We start from the raw sequence: 16,472 nt of genomic DNA, 5'->3' as shown, positions 1-16,472 counted from the left end.
TATTTAATAAGTAATAGCTGAGATGGTTTAAAAGTAAATCTTAAGAATAGAAAAGATTTATACCAGTCTTTTATGTACCCACAGTTTTGAAGTATTTACTTCTTTGAAATGTCACAATTTTAAAGGTACTCTGCTTTCTGTTTACTAGTTCGTCAGTTTATACCAGGAGGGTACTAGTTTGAAATCCTTTTCTATTTCAGCATCCAAAAAGCAACAATAAAAAATAAATAAATAAAGCCAACACCACTTCCAAAGTGAAAAATGGATACAAATGAGCTCCCACAATGAGAAAATCTGATTTAGAGAGTGATTTGTGAAGTTCATTGGCCTTAAATAATTGAAATCGTTAGTGTCGCTCCTGTAATAACTTTCACTTTCTGGGTGTCATGCGCTTTTTCATTCATGGAATAACGTCCATTTATAGACTCCCTGGAATTGCTTGTAAGTGAAAGAAAGCATTACTTAACCCCCACAGTGAGGTAGAATGAATTAACGGATTTCCTGGTGGTGAGCGTTGATCCACAGGAGTAAATCATAGAGTCCCGAGTACCAAGAGGTACCATGTGGACATCCACACTTATTCTCGCTCAATAGGCATCACCCATGGCATCATTTACACTCACAGAACGTCAGACAGAGATAGGCGACCACATCCTCTGCTCAGTCTTCCCACCTATCTTCCCGCACCTTAACAGATGCCTCCCCTTGTCATCCTTTGTGAGAAGGTCAGCGGCGGGCTCTGACCCCCTCTCAGTTACAGCTCACCCTGTGTAATCCCACCTCTGACCCTTGTGCAGCTTTACTCCGAGTTTTCATGTGATTGGCAAAAAGCTTTGGAGGAATTTGCGTGGGTGAGAAATGTGTCAGGGATTCTCCTGTTGGTCCTCCATGGGGGCCATCATTATTTTCCTGATCTATGATTTTAGCACCAAATCGTAGAACAAAAAACCAAAAAACAAAACCTGTCTTTCCCCAGGTAACTCTTAGGAGACACACACTGTGGACAACTTGGAAAATATTGATGATTCCACACTTCTCAATCGCTCTACTTTTATTCCACAAAATCCATATTTTTTCCCCATCCGGACATTTCTAGCGGGAATTTAGATACAAAACAAATTTAGACAAAATCCGCGTGCTAGTTGCTTACAAGCATCTTCATTCCTCATGAGTTAACAGATCATCAAAAGCTGTCATCATATACCAATCAAATACACAGACTGATTATATAGTATCAGAATCCAATAACCTTTGTAAACCACATTACTACATTGAATCTACATTCTCTGTAGGTGATTATATATTTGTATGTATTCATGTACTAGGCACCCCTTTAGGAAAACAATTCACCTGACCAAATTTTCCCCAAAGCTTGTTTATTTGTTGTTTCTAAAGTGAGTGAGGGAAAAAAAAATAAACAACCCATCAAGAAATATTCCGTTTAAAAAATATTTGCTGACTAAACAAATGGTGATAAAAATGTGAGGAGTTATTTGTTTATAGAAGCAGCAGGGTTCTTTTTATACTTGAATGCTTGGATGAATGAGACGTGAAGTGGTCTGTTTGCTTTGAGATATTTCCCAGCTAATTGTTTTCATAATTTGTTGAAAGTTGCAGGTTTAACATTTCATTTAACAAAGCATGCTCCTCTCACATGGATGTTTCTAGCTAACTTAAAAAACTAATAGAGTTTTTTTGTTTTTAATAGGATTTTTTTTAAATCAGCAAACCTTAAATGGTCTCTCCTCTAATCTGTGTCCTGTAGATGGATTAGAGAGTTTAATCTGTGTGGTATGTATTTATTACTCATCTAAGACTGAAACCTCAAAAATAGGGTTAAAGAAAATCTCCATGATACAATAGAATGTGGAGTAAAATATTGTTTAAAAATATTTTTATCATTAGGAAAAGCAATTGGAACTTCTCATGCTAAGAGGTTAACAGGAGAAAAAGCATATTATCTACGACTTATTTTTTTTTCTGTGCTCATTTTTCTGTGCACATACGTGAAATGTTTAGCCCTTCCCTGGATTGTTTTATTAGAACAGGGTCAACTGACCAAGAGGCCACATCCATTTTCATCCATTTAATGCAGGGACACAGTTTAGTTTAATTTGCTGATTTTGAAAACATCCACCTGCTAGGTTTTTTTTTTCCAGATAAAATGTTTCTATGTAACAGAAACGAGAAGTTTAATTGGTATGTTTCTGCTAAAATTTTATCATGAAGGCCAGTTGGGGAAAATGAAAAGGACTTTTATAGTCAAAATGTGGCACAGAGATTTACTTAGTTGTTTTCTACTTTAAAATAAGGTGAAAATAGATTATAAAATTAAACTTAACAGCAAGTAGCTCCCTTTGCTGACTTGACAAACATAAAATTAGAAAGAAATAATGCTAGACAACAGTCGACCTAGCATTTATATTCTAGTCAAATAATTCATGATCTAATAGAGCGTTTTTAAATGGGTCCAAAATGAGTTAACACAAACTGCATATTTGTAAACACATTTTTCCCATTTTCAGTTATTCAGATTGGCTTTGCATAAATTAAGACTTCATTGGAAAAAACTATCTTGATTTTAGGGCAATAAAACCTTTTTTTTTTCTTTTAAATAAAATTACTCTACACTAAGTGAAATAGAAATGTATTTTATATTTTTAAGCCCAATTTTTCGCCATGGTTTCTTCTTTTTCTCTCTTTAATATCAATAGATTCAAAATGCCTTTTGGTTTCTAAAGGAAGCATTATGTTGGGGATTCAGCCTGAGAGGGCACCTGAAAAATGCAAATTCAAAACCAAAAGGAAAAGTTCTTTTTCTACCAAATGTTAACAAAATTAAGAGATACATCTTTCGAATGAGGCACAACCTTATGATGTTAGTCTGTTGTCTTGTTCTTGGTTGTTATTTTTGTGCACACCTGCCCCCAAGAAAGAAATTGTGGATTGGGCAACTTTCTGATTTTTTTCCTCTTGCTATGGCAAATACCTCATAGGCTGTGGAATGCACTAGAGGGTCACTGAGCTAGAATTTTCATCCTGCTGCTATGATTGCTTTATTCTTCATTGAATTATCTGAATCTCCCCCTTTTCATTGTAAATAATAGTATAAGACCATGAATTTCCTACAGAGGCAACTCCTTATTGTTTCAGAGAATGCACAAAGCTAGTATCACGATGTATTGGTTGAGTGAATGGATGCCTATAAATATGGTTGCAGTGGCTATATCTATCTCATTGTGTCCAATGAGGCATCATGAAGACAAAACTACCCTAAATTCTAGAGTTATGTTGTATGCACACTAGAGCTTTATCCATGGGGACGTGGGCAAAACACTTGTTTGTTGTGTAAGTTTATATTTTGAATATAAGAGTTCATAATAATTCAAATGCTATTAAATGTATTTCCTCTTCACTTGAATAATGGTACCATATGTTTTATATTTGTCCATTGCTTTTATATGAAGTGGTTTACTATCTAAGTTGATTTGGCTTTATTCTCTTTAAAGAAAGTATTATTGAGCCCATGTGTGTCTCTCACAATTGCTGTGCACAATAACAGGCCCAGCCTGATTTTAATGATTGAGTTATGGTATAATAAAAAATATGATAATAATTTGTTGAAGCAGCAGTTTGAAAGCCATTCTCAGTGTGAACAAGGATCAACTTGTCACTCATTGTTTCCTGCCCTCTGCCAAAAAAAAAAAAAAAGGAAAGAAAGAAAGAAAGAAAAGAAATGAAAGAGGAAGAAAAGAGAAAAGAAAAAGAAAGAAAAAAAGCTTAACAGTAGTTAGGGAGGCACTCAGTTGAAATCTCTAAGGATGTTCCAACATATTTGTTATATTTTCATCCACCCTGTCCACAGATGAAAAGTGATGTGATCTTAACTTATTACTGGCTGAAAAGCAGCGTCAGGGGCTTTTCTGTAGTCCTTGTAATGGTTCTGACTAACCATGCTTAAAATCCAATTGCTATTTAAATCAGACAGTGAGGCTTTCTTTTATTGACATGACATTTGCCAGTCTGTGACTTGAATAGTTATATTCATCAGGTTCTTAACTTTGGGGTGATAGAGGGTATTTAAAAAGTACTTTGAAATAAGAACTATATAGTAAGTGATGACAATATGACTTTACATAAACTATCTCTCAATTCACAAAGAGGTAATTCTGGAATGAAAATAATTATTTTCTTAGAATTATAACTTTCAGTTTTAGTCAAACTCAGACATCCTGTTCATACTTGAATTATAAGACTAGAGATCACTCTACTGTCCATACTTAAATGTTAACATTACACATCATGCATTCTGATAATTTTCTTTTCTTTTTTTTTTTTTTTTTTAAATTTCTTCTTTATGTTCTCACCACACCATTGTAATGTCTACAGCTCGCCCTGTTGGTAAGTAGCCATCCTTCTATCCATTTAGCATGGCTTTGTACAATGCTTCATAACTCATGCATAGTAGGATTTGATAGCATGAAATATATTTATTCATCCATGTTTAATATTACGGGAGGATCTTCCATGAAAGTTGTTCTGGATCTTTTCATCACTTTGATAAGCCATTTTGTAGTGACCTACGAGAGTAAGAATGAATAGGTAATGATTTTCATGGAAAAGAATATATGAATGTTTAATACTAGAAACTGCTAACTTTTCTTAAAGACATAAGCATAATAATTCTTTTTTTCTTGTATATATAAAAATCATTTAATAGTAATGCTTGATATTCATTAAGATAAATGATTAGGAACTAAATTAAAAGGTTCGATAACTTGATGCACTTCTTTGATTTTTAAACTGTTTCAAGTCCTTGCTTTGTAGTGGCATTTTCAACTGCTGTATACTTATTATCTGTTTTCCTATTTAAACAAAATTTGGTAGAATGCTTCCAGTTGTTCTAAGTAGACGCTTACACTAAGAAGAAAAGAGAAGGATGAGTTGTGTTCTTTGGCATGAAAAGTTGGTGTGGTTTTAACATTTCTCATCCTTCATTGACTGTACAAAATTGAAGTTAACAGTTTGCATTTGCAGTAATTTAAGTGGTAATTATTTGTAAACATTTGGAAAGTCAGACCTTATCAAATTCACTGATTTTATAACCTTTCTGCATCTCTTTTAAAGTTTAGCCTAAACAACCAACAAATGTGTTTATATAAAATAAATCTTGGTAATTGTGTTATAAGTAAATGAACAGATGGATGCATAAATGGATGGATGGATGGATGGAAGGATGGATGGATGGATGAATGAATTTACTATAGTGCTTTTTTAATATATCAAAAGATACTTGAATAAGTTATTTGATTTGACACAAGGTTTATAAATAGTCCATCTAACTTCCAAAGCCCTCTTAATACACTGACTTGACATTGACATTTGGTATATATTGGTCCACTCATAACATTTTTTTTCCATTAGTTGAAACATTTATAAACCTTATTGTTATGTAGTATATTCTTGCATAGATAGCAAATACAGAAAATTAGAACTTTGGTTTCCCAATCTGAGCTTCTGATCTGTTATTTCTGAGCAGTACTTCCTTTGATAATTGTTTAATATCCCTGATCCTAGGTCACTTCATCTATAAAATGGAGAGAGTAGTATTGACTTATCGAATCTGTTGCAGGAATGAAATAAGCTCAAGATTGCTTATATATGTGAAAACACTCTGTATGTCAACATTGGTTAACATATTCTTAATTTCTGAGACATATGTTATTTTGTATTTTTATTTTTTGAAACACAGTTATGGCTTACAATTAATTTGAATGTAAAAGGCAGTGATTTTTTTTCTTTAAACACAATTATTAAATTGATCATGCTTTTTACAGTTGGGGATGTTAGGAAATAGTGGAATAGGTTACATTTTAAGCCTTATTTTTTAGTATTTGTACAAATTCCTATTAACGATAACTTTACCTACCTATGGTACTACATCTAAAATTAAGAAGTGAATGGGAAATAATAAGATAACTTTTCAAGTTAAAAGGAAAAATGACTTTTAAATTGTAGATCTTTACATATAGAAACGTTATGCCAATAAACCATGACCACTTGATTTATATTATCTCACAAATTTCCAGGACAGAAAATAGTATGTTCATAATTTCCAATACATTTAAAACACAGAAATAACAACAACAACAAAAAAGATATACATTGATTAGCAAATGTGATGTACAGGTAGCATTGAGATATACTTGTCACCTACAAGGTATTTCAAAGTTATTTCTGTTTTTATTCTTGTTTTAAATGATTTCTTAAGTTCTCATTGGACTGGAACTAAAGAATAGCTTCTTGACACATTGTATTTTATTCTGGGAAAGTCGTCATTTCATAAATCTATCTCCAATGACTTATGACAATGTTCAGAAATATGAAGAACTATACTTTAAACTTGACAACTGCTATTAATTTTGGAAACTGAATGTTGGATATGCTTTTATTGGATCACCAAAGATGAGATGGATAATGAGGAAATTAGCTTGCTTTTTCTTTGCATAAACTTTTTACATGAGTTTTAATTCAGGAGCTATAGATATGCCAACTTTTTTTAGAAGGTCAGAAGATACAAATCAAGTAGATCATAAAGTAGTCAAATAGTAGTCAAATAGTAGAAAACTATATTAATATTAATATTGTAAGTTGACTAAAACACAAGTTTCTCAACTTTGAAGCTCTTAGCAAAGTACATTAATATTAATATTTGTTAGTGGTTTGAAATGCAAGTTTTTCAACTTTGAAGTTCTTAGCAATAACATATAGGGTATTCCACAAAGAAGAAATCACAGAAAGGGGGAGAAAATCCAGCTTTGAAGTCCAGTATAGATTAGGTGAAGAAATATGTACCGAATACCTGAAATTTAGAGAAAATGGAAGGGATAATACCTATGTAAAGCTTTTGAAAGAAAATTAGAAATATATGCAAATTCCAGAATATCTATAGTTTCATTCATTACATTCCATATAGGATTAAGAAAACAACCACAACAACTTGGTAGTCCCTGTGGAAAGCCCATTTAGAAATCATTATAAATCCCCAAACTGTGAGTTTTGTCTAAATGGATAACTCTTATGACCTGCATTTGAATTAAATAATTGGCAACACTATGCAATTTGCAGTTGGAATAAACACCTTTTGGCCTCCTTTTGAGATTTCAGAAAAAACTCTCGACTTACAGGATCTTCAGTGGGGGAAATATCACTGAAAGCAGACAATTACATACTTGCCAATGGAGAAAAGTGTTCTCCAGATTTCACTTGCCCATTGGCGAAGTCAGCGTTTCAAAAGGAGTCCTTTAATGCAACTTCCATAATTTGCTTACCACAAAATTCAGGACAAATGCCACTTTGATTATTAAAAGTCTGCCAGCCCTTTCTGAGGCTTCGACTTTTTACTATTCCAAAGTCATTCTTTGTATGAGAAGCAAAAGTACATCCTAGGACAGAATTAACTAAGAATGCTGAAATATTCATTTATTTGGAAAACTCTTCTGATACGTTCTGATAAGGGAACTGACAGCAGAAAATGGAATACATATCTTGCTTCCTATACCCATCTGTCTTATTTTTCTCTTGGAAGCCCTTCCCAAGCTTAAAAATAAAAAAGAACATCTATTTTGGAGATAGGCAACACATTTTTTCCTACAGCAACTCAAAACATGATGAGTAATTGGAAGAGAACTGTCAAATCTACCAGCTGCCTTAGGAGTGAAGCTGAGCCCTGCTCCGTTTTCTATCATGTAGACCATATGCTAGATGCTGACTGCCTCCCGTATGGAAGCTAAAAGCTGTGGGCATCAGGTAAAAACTTGTTTAAAATATCAAAACAAACTGACAATACACAATTTTAGGGAATCTTCTACCTATTTCCTTAGTTAGTGACTCAAAGGTATGTTTCCTTTGGATGAAAGAATATAACTGGCCACACAAGAGTTTGTAGGTATTGAGAAATATATATGTTTGAGGCAAAATTCCCATTTTTAATTATTATTTTTAAGAAGCAGCCAGTATTCTAAACAAAAATCTATGGGGACATTGTTCCTTTCCAATCTTCTCCACTGCTTAAACACAACAATTAAACATATCCTCATTATAGAAAGTTCCGTTTGGACCCGAAGTGTAGTTTTGTTTTAAGGGGCTCTAAAACACATTATTGAGACCACCAAGGGGTCCAATAAAAAATGAATATTTGAAAAAGTCATCCGAGGCAGATTATGAAGCAGACATTACATACAGAATAACACAACTGATCTTTCTGACACCAACACCCCTCCCTTCCACCTTGAAATCTGGAAAACTTTATGTGCTGCATATCATTTAACTTAATATTGGAAATATTCCAGGCTTTCTTTTTCTTAATCAGAAAACATGTAGGTATGATATATGAATCCTTTCATGTCAAGATCCTCTTTTCTGCAAAAGGCGTCCTGAGTGTGTCTTAGAAGGAAACCTCTAATTTTATTCCTTGCAGACTTTCTTCTTTGGACAAGCAGTTACCCCATGACCTGAGGTAATCATCTCCCTCCTACAAGCACTTAATGTTTCCTGCACCTGGTGCTCATTAGCTACCTTATGCAGAGTCCCATTTAATTTTTATTAAGCATCACGTTTTTCATTGCTCCATATGTTTTGATTAAATAGTAGCTTAAAAAAATGCATTCTGTTTTGTCTTGTACGTTCTAACAGAATTTCCATAATGTGAAACATTTAAAATATCTTAATCTAATGCTAATTCTTAAAGTGAAGAACAAGTATGGGCTACTTCCCAAGCTTGCCTGGTTTTAGTCACTGACTTGATGCTTCTGCAAGGACCTGTGTGTTCAACAATGTCTGTTCACTGCCTCTAAAGTAAAGGATAGGTATAAAATTCTTGAGTCGTATTTTTTTTTCTCAGACCTTGGTGAAAATGTTGGATTGTTTTAGTATTGGATGGTACTGTAGAGAAGTCTGAGGTTTATGGAATATTTTTATCTTAGGCTGATTCCTTTTAATGATTTGAAGACCAATGTAGTCCCTTCTTCTGGAACCTTGCTAGATTATATATTGGTCCTGATCATGCTGTGACTAATATCCCCAGGACACAAGCCCCTTGAATCTGCAGATTCATGCTTGAATTTACTCTGTTTCAAGTGTTTTCTTCTCTCTTATCTTTGACTATCTTTTTCTGTCTCCCATGAGTTATGTGGCTTTGCTTTGTCTTAATTCCATATTTATTAACTTCTGTATAATAATTTTGAAGTATCATTTTTATTTCATATTGTCTGATTTCTTAGTGCTTAAATAATCTCCCTAACTTTTTCAATTGTGAATATCATTTTTTGTTTTTGAAATATATTTTTAAAATACATTTTGTTTATTTAATTTTATTTTCTCTTTTCATCATTTCCTTGCTAATCTTAAATATATTAGTTTTCATCTCTAGTTACCTTTGAGCTCTTTTATTACATTTTGAGGGTCTTGGTTTTTTTTTTTTTTTTAAGTTTGATTCTTTTGAAAAAGAGAGGCCCTGTTGCATGTAATGTCATTTAGACTATGGACTACTATTTAGTTTAAAGTACTTCTGTGTTTCCTTAGGTAATTCTTTGAAGCTCAAGATTATCTTTCTTTCTTTGACTAATTGATTGTATTCTTTCTGTCAATAATTAAACAGTTAATGGGTAGTTTGTTTTATTTTATTTTACATATATCCTGTTTTTAGGCCCTACCTGATTATTAGTCATTCAGTTTACTGCTAAAGATGAGAGTTTGCATGTTTGGAGAAGAGCAAATGGGAAGTACCAGGATCATTCAGCAGCCTCTGTGGATGTTATCTTGAATAGTTTATCAAAAAAGTTTTTATTTCTTCTCAATATGCTAGTGACCTGGATGGTAAACAGCAGATCTCTTTAAGTTAGAAGCTTTCTGTAGTCCTTATGAGATTCCCTCTTCATTTTTTTTCATAAGCCCTGCTTCATAATCAAGGTGGTTTTTAGATGTATTAGTTTTCTACTGCTGTGTAACAAATTGCCACAAATTGAGCAACTTCATTAGCACCCTGTTTATTAGGCCACAGTTCTATAGATAAAAAGTCCAAACAGACTCACCTGAGTCCTTTGCCTAGCACTTCACAGGACAAAAGCAAGGTTTTGATCAGGCTAAGCTCTTTTCTGGAAAACTGTCCAGAAGAATCCACTTCAAAATTCATTCAGTTTTTTATTGACAGAATTAAGTTCTTTGAGGGCACCTGGGTGGCTCAGTCGGTTAAGCATCTGCCTTCGGCTCAGGTCATGACTGTGGGGTCCTGGGACTGAGCCCCACATCAGGCTCCCTGCTCAGCCGGGAGCCTGCTTCTCCTTTTCCCTCTGCCTGCAGCTCCTGCTGTTTGTGTACCTTCTCTCTCTCTGTCAAATAAATAAATAAAAGATCTTAAAAAAAAAAAAAAAAGGACCTAACCAGAGTCATCGTCTCTTAAAAACAACAACAACAACAAAATCTGAGTTCTTTGTGAGCTATAGGATTAGAATCCCCATGTCCTTGTTTGTTGGCTGCCAGTAGTGGGTCCCAGGTCACTTGCCAGCCTTTGCACATGGCCGTCACAACCTTCAACTTCAGCAGTAGTCTGTTGACTCATTCTGCTATCAGCTAGAGAAAATTTCCGGATGGAAATGTCTCATCTAATTAGGTTAGGCCCATCTGATTATTCTTAGGGTCAACTGATTAGTAACCGTAATTACATAGGCAAAATTACTTTTGTCATGAGATATCACATAATCATGGGAGTGTCTCCAGGAAGTGAAGGCTGTGGAGGCCACCCTGCAATTTTGCCTCTCACATTAGGCTTGGCTTTTCCTTTCTTTCAGTACCTTCTGCTCAACTTCTGCATTTTAGCTGGTTTTCTACAGTCATATCTCATATTGTCCAAGTCTCCTTCTTGACTAAATTTTTTCTTTTTCTCATCAAAGGACCATGGGATGGGCTTTTGCATTGTTAGCAGATAGTTTTTGTGAAATTGGTATTGATAGAAGATTGTGGATAGAGACTAGTTGGTATTTACCATGCTTACTCATTTTCTCAAGACTTGACTATGTTTGACAGAAGTACTTCACCACTTGTGTTTTTGAGCTATGTAGTTTATCTAAATTATTAATTTCTCTTGTAATAAATAAAGGAAAGTAGAACAATAAGCCTTTACTCCATTATCTTAACCTAAGTATCAAAAATCTTAAATACTCATTAATTTTAGAGTTTATTAAAATAAGAATAAACACTAAATATGTTAATTTAATAATTTAATTTAACTTAATAATTAAAATTAAAGTACTATAAATATCAAAATAATATAAATACTCTGGACTGAAACAGTATTAGGAGATTAGTGTTAAGAGATTTGACTGGCTACTACCAGAAAGAAATAGCAAGCATATTTTAATCACACCTTCTAAGAAAGTGAAAATTTTCATTTACATGTTATGCTAATTTGTAATTTGACAGATATCATGATACCTATATATATTCATGTGTATTTCTATGTACTATAAAATAGATATTATGATATACATTACACCTAAAAATTATATGCATGACAGTTGAATTATGACTCTACTTATTTAAACATATTAAATGTCACTCAAGGGAATAGCTCATAATTAGATTCATTAAAAATATATAAGCTACCAAGTTAAATTAAATTTTGAGTTAAAATATATCTGAATGCCTTTTAAAGTCTCTTATGGCAAGCAATGCTTTCCAGATTTATTAGGGATATTATTTTCATCTGTCCTGAAAAACTGTTAACTCTTTGTTAGTAAATACATTGTTGCATTTATCGTTCTGTTGCCTCTAGGTCTAGCATAACACTTACAAGTGGTAGGGGCAAGCCAAATGGTGGTGCAATTAACTGATACACACATATGCATACATAGGTAATACTTGCCTAGAAAATGTTTATGCAAGCAGCTTTAAATAGTGCTATAAAAAGATGAAGCAACATTAATGGTAGCAGGCCAATCACATAGTCTCCATTCTGCTAGGAGGAGATAAAATACAACAAAAAGAAGGCACTAATGAGTTAGGATGGTGCCTTACTAAGCGTGTAATTAATGTTATTAAGAAACATTGCAGTTGCATATTAAAATTCCGTTAACTAAGCAGCCCTTCAGCATCAGTACATTTGTTTCTTGGTTGCAAGTTTTTTTTTTTTTCCTTTTTTTTTTTCTTTTTTTCTGATTGGCATCTTCATGCAATCTTTTTCTAAAAAAAATGAGATAATGGGATGTGATCAGCCTTCGTGGTTTAGCTGGAGTGCTGACATGACAGTTCTGGCAAGTTGACAGGTTAAGTGAGTGAAAATGGATGTCTTGTCTCACCATTTACTTGAAGAATCCTCTCCACACCCCCATATTTACAGCCCCTTCTATCCACAATGTGGAAAAGTCTAGTTTTCCCAGGTTAGGATCTAGATAGAATTTTCTTCACTACTCTTTCAACTGTTCTCTTTCTGTTGGTGAAAAATGAGATCGTTTAAAACTATAATCTAAACATTGCTTTATTTAATAATTCATTAGCTTTTACATTAATAGTTTGGGTTTTTTTGTTGTTGTTGTTTTGTTTTGTTTTGTTTTGTTTTATTTTTGAGAATTAACAGTCCCTTAGAGAAAATAAAATTTTATTTTGTCCTCAGTATTTTAGTATTTAGTCAGTCAGGAAAGCAAGAATAGTAATCTTACTGTTGATAATGGACAGAATGATATATGAAATGTGCTTGACAATTCAGAATTTGTTTAAAACTTTGTCAGATTTTTCTAGGCATTCTCAATTTACAAATTTTATAGAATTTGGTATGTCTATGAAATTTGCATGTTGAATCTCAGAATGATTTCCTACAGCTGCAGGGGTTCCCATATTTATCTATAATCAAAATGAAATCTATTTTAGTACACTGGAATATAATAAGGTTTAAAATTATCTTAAATATACCCAACTTAGTTACTCTAGGAATTAACTATTACATTTATTGCAACATAGAACTATTTACTATCATCAGAGGCTAAAGCCAATAAAGATTATTTACAAGAAAAAAATTCATGGTTCCACCAACATAATCCTTTAGTTTGACAGACTGATCTGGATTGCCAAAGGTGGTGACACAGGCTAGTTAGGGTGAGAGCTGTTGCAGTCTGAGAAACTCACATCTCTGTCCTAATGCATGCATTTTTTCCCTCTGTGAAGAACAAATTCCCACTTTCCCTTCCTTATCTACTTAATTTCAAAGGAACAATTCAACCTGTCTCTTTCTCTCTTTCTCTCTCTCCTCCTTTCTCCATGCTTTCCTCAAATGTTGGAGACAGAGTCAAGTTATTGTCATAATGGTAGGACATCCTGTATTACACCCTCACCATATTCCTCATGTTGTGTCATACTTGATTGTCTTCATATGAGTTTCCTCTGTAGCCAGTAAGTTCCAGGGACAGAGATCTTAGTACCCTCAGACCCTAGCACAAAATGAAACCAGTAAATGTTTGTGGTTGGTTAAACCAACCAACCAAGCAACACCTGAATTCATTTCTAACATAAATTTTGCTACTATGATGTTTTCCAGTGATGTCTTTAAATTGTCTTTAAAAAACAATTAAGACCAAATACAAGTAGTAATGTGCATATAGCTGTTTATTATAACACTGTTATTATATGCTTGCCTATAAAAACCCCAAAATTCAAGATATTTTGAACCAAATTAATTTATTCTTTTCAAAGGCATTCTGTGCACTCTAGATAATCATAGAAATGTTTCATTTTGATGTTTGCATTGTTCCTTTTCAGGGAGAAGTATAATATGTGTGAATATAAATTTAAAAAAATGATTTTTACCAGGATTATCAAACATGCATACTTGTGTGTGTGTGTGTCATATTTACTACTAAAGCTCAGTACTTTTGATACTCCTTGGAATTGCTTACTGTATATGACAATTTAGAAGGCCACTTTCATTATTTTATAGTCACACTGTAGCATTCATTTGACCAACTCCATGACTTAATTTAATCTTCAGATTTTGAATAATCATGCATTACTTTTTGAGTTCTAGCTATTATGTGAACCCTCAAAAAGTAGTCTTCCCACAATCAATAAATTCCATGAAAGTAGTTCTAAAATAGCTGCATAATTGCAACATGTCTTTATTCATACAAGTCTGAAAGCAATTTGTACAATGGAGATGTTTCATAGGTAGAGTAGAATGGAAAGTCTAAATGGATGAAGAATATAAGAATTGTGATTCTTTGTAACCATTCTATTGTCCTTGAATATTTACTTTACTTTTCATATTTATGAAAGCAGTATGCCATTTGGTACTTTTACTTTTTCATACTGACATTCAGGAAGCAAATATATAGATAAATTTATATATATTTACACTTATAAAGAGACATTAGATTATTGAAGAAGCATATATATGGATAGATAATTACTACATTATTATTAGAAGAAAAGGTATAGATGTTGGAATTTTACCATGGAATTTTTAATATTAGCTAAAAGTAAGGTGCTGGCTGAGAAAGAAGGCATAGCATTCATCTAGAAGAGTTAATGCCATGAACTCACTAAGAAAGAGGTGAGCTGGAAAGGTAGGTAATTTAGTAATTTGATTACTTGTATTCCTTGAAAATAATGACAAATGAATTAAATGTGATTAAACAGAGTTTATAAAAGTGATTATTTTAAATCCTATCTCCCTAAATTATGTTTTCCTTTTATATGCGCCGCTTCCTCTAAGACGAATTATGTGTTAATAAGCTTCAAATTAAATATTTTATGACATTATGCATTTCCAATATTATTAACAGAAATTCTTTTGAAGTCAAATGAAGTGTTAAATAGTAAAAATCAAATAGAATTAGGTAAGTTGAAGAAACAATCATTTATCAATTAGAAGTTAGTCTGTCCATGATAAACTAAGTAAGCATTCATCTCTTATTCCCACTCTATACTGCATTTTATTGAAATGACTTCTCACTTTTTATTTTTGGTGGGAGTAAGCCTGTCTTTTCAGGAAAGTCTAGAATTGGTTGTTACGTAATTCTTCTATTTTTCTATGTTGTTGTTGTCAACACCCACTCTGGGATGGTGCCTATTCATTTGTAGTCTTTGTGTCGGAAGTTTCCAATATGGTGCAGGGGCATTCTCTACAGAAGGACATTTCAGAATCAGTTGGGAGATTGTTTTCAAACAATGTATTTTCTTGGCATCTCTCCACCCAAACTGCTACAATAGTGAGTCACTGTCTCTGGTAGGAATGTGTCATATCCTTCCAGTATGATAAAATGGAAAAGACATTGAGTATTTGCTCTAGATCAAGAACCTTTTTTTTTTTTTTTAATTTCCTAATTCAAGACATTCATTTAACACTCACTATGTGGGGCTTTTTCAGGCCAAATAAAGATTGCATTTCAATGCAGATGGTAGCCCCCCATTCCAGTAGGAAGTTACAACTGCACTGAGGAAGCAAGACAGCTAGGCAGGGGCAAGAATAGAGACAAAAAGGCAATGCAAGCAAAAGCAGGTACTTTAAAGTGGAAGAAACACGAGAAAGTAGAACATAGAGTGTGCTCAGGCTAATCATTGTCAACAAGTTGGATAAAAGAATAATAGATAAAGAGATGGGTGAACCTCGGGAACAAGCCAATACCCGTGCAAGTGGTTAAAAGTAGACTGTTCTGCTGAAATACCAGAGCTGGTCTGGGGATGAGTGAGTGTCAGTATGGTAAAATCGCCGGCCAGTGTAGCCAAATGCTACACTGAGGGGAACAAGCACTCTAGGTTTTTGAATAAAGAATGACTTGAAATAAATATACTTGAGAAAGATTGTGTTTTCAGGGCTACAGAGAAAGCAAGACCATAGGTTTTGTGCTACTTTAATAACCAAAGCAATTATTCAGGAGTAACGTATTGTTATGATTTTAACATTCTTATGCCATATTGGAAATCATAGCATATGATTCTTACCTTTCTATCTGGTACGAGAGAGGGCAAATTTTAATCAGATCATGGTTGGAAGTCAACTGAATTAATCTAAAAGCTCAATGTTTAAGAGGTCCAACTATGACATTTGATGGACCATAAGTCAAACCTATCCTCTGACCTAGTACATTAATCTTTAAAAACCTGTATGCCCTTTGTAAGCTTTGGCTTGATGATCATCATAATTGTAGTAGTTAATACATAAGTAGTTAATACATAATGATATCATAATGGTAGTAGTTAATACTTAAGGTTCTTTGAGTATTAAATGAGATAATGCCTGTGAATGGTTTAACACCCTTCACTGCCTGGCATTGAATGAACACACAGTTAATGTTAATTATTGTCCTTGTATTAAGCAGTTTGTGACTCAGCATATCTTTAACCCAAACATATGGTAAATGAGTGTGCTTTTCAAATGTGCTTATAGACTATATTAGAATGTAACAAGCAAAAATATTAAAGAGCAA

General features: G+C 33.3%; 1 protein-coding gene across 20 annotated transcripts in view; it reads left to right on the top strand.

Annotated features, from left to right (window-relative positions):
- ROBO2 (roundabout guidance receptor 2) overlaps window positions 1-16,472 on the top strand; it is a 592,813-nt gene that overhangs the window by 461,767 nt on the left and 114,574 nt on the right. For 15 of the 20 annotated variants that reach the window (XM_059164449.1, XM_059164448.1, XM_059164447.1 and 12 more), the window contains exon 7: window positions 4,390-4,401. The exons of the other annotated variants lie outside the window; for them this stretch is intronic. In XM_059164449.1, coding sequence (XP_059020432.1) covers window positions 4,390-4,401 — 12 coding nt within the window. The remainder of the gene's footprint in view (window positions 1-4,389; window positions 4,402-16,472) is intronic. 20 annotated transcript variants of the gene reach the window in all.

The sequence above is a fragment of the Mustela lutreola genome, chromosome 2, assembly GCF_030435805.1.
Source record: "Mustela lutreola isolate mMusLut2 chromosome 2, mMusLut2.pri, whole genome shotgun sequence".
In the NCBI taxonomy this organism is placed as follows: domain Eukaryota; kingdom Metazoa; phylum Chordata; class Mammalia; order Carnivora; family Mustelidae; genus Mustela; species Mustela lutreola.
This window is presented reverse-complemented; position numbering and strand designations above follow the sequence as displayed.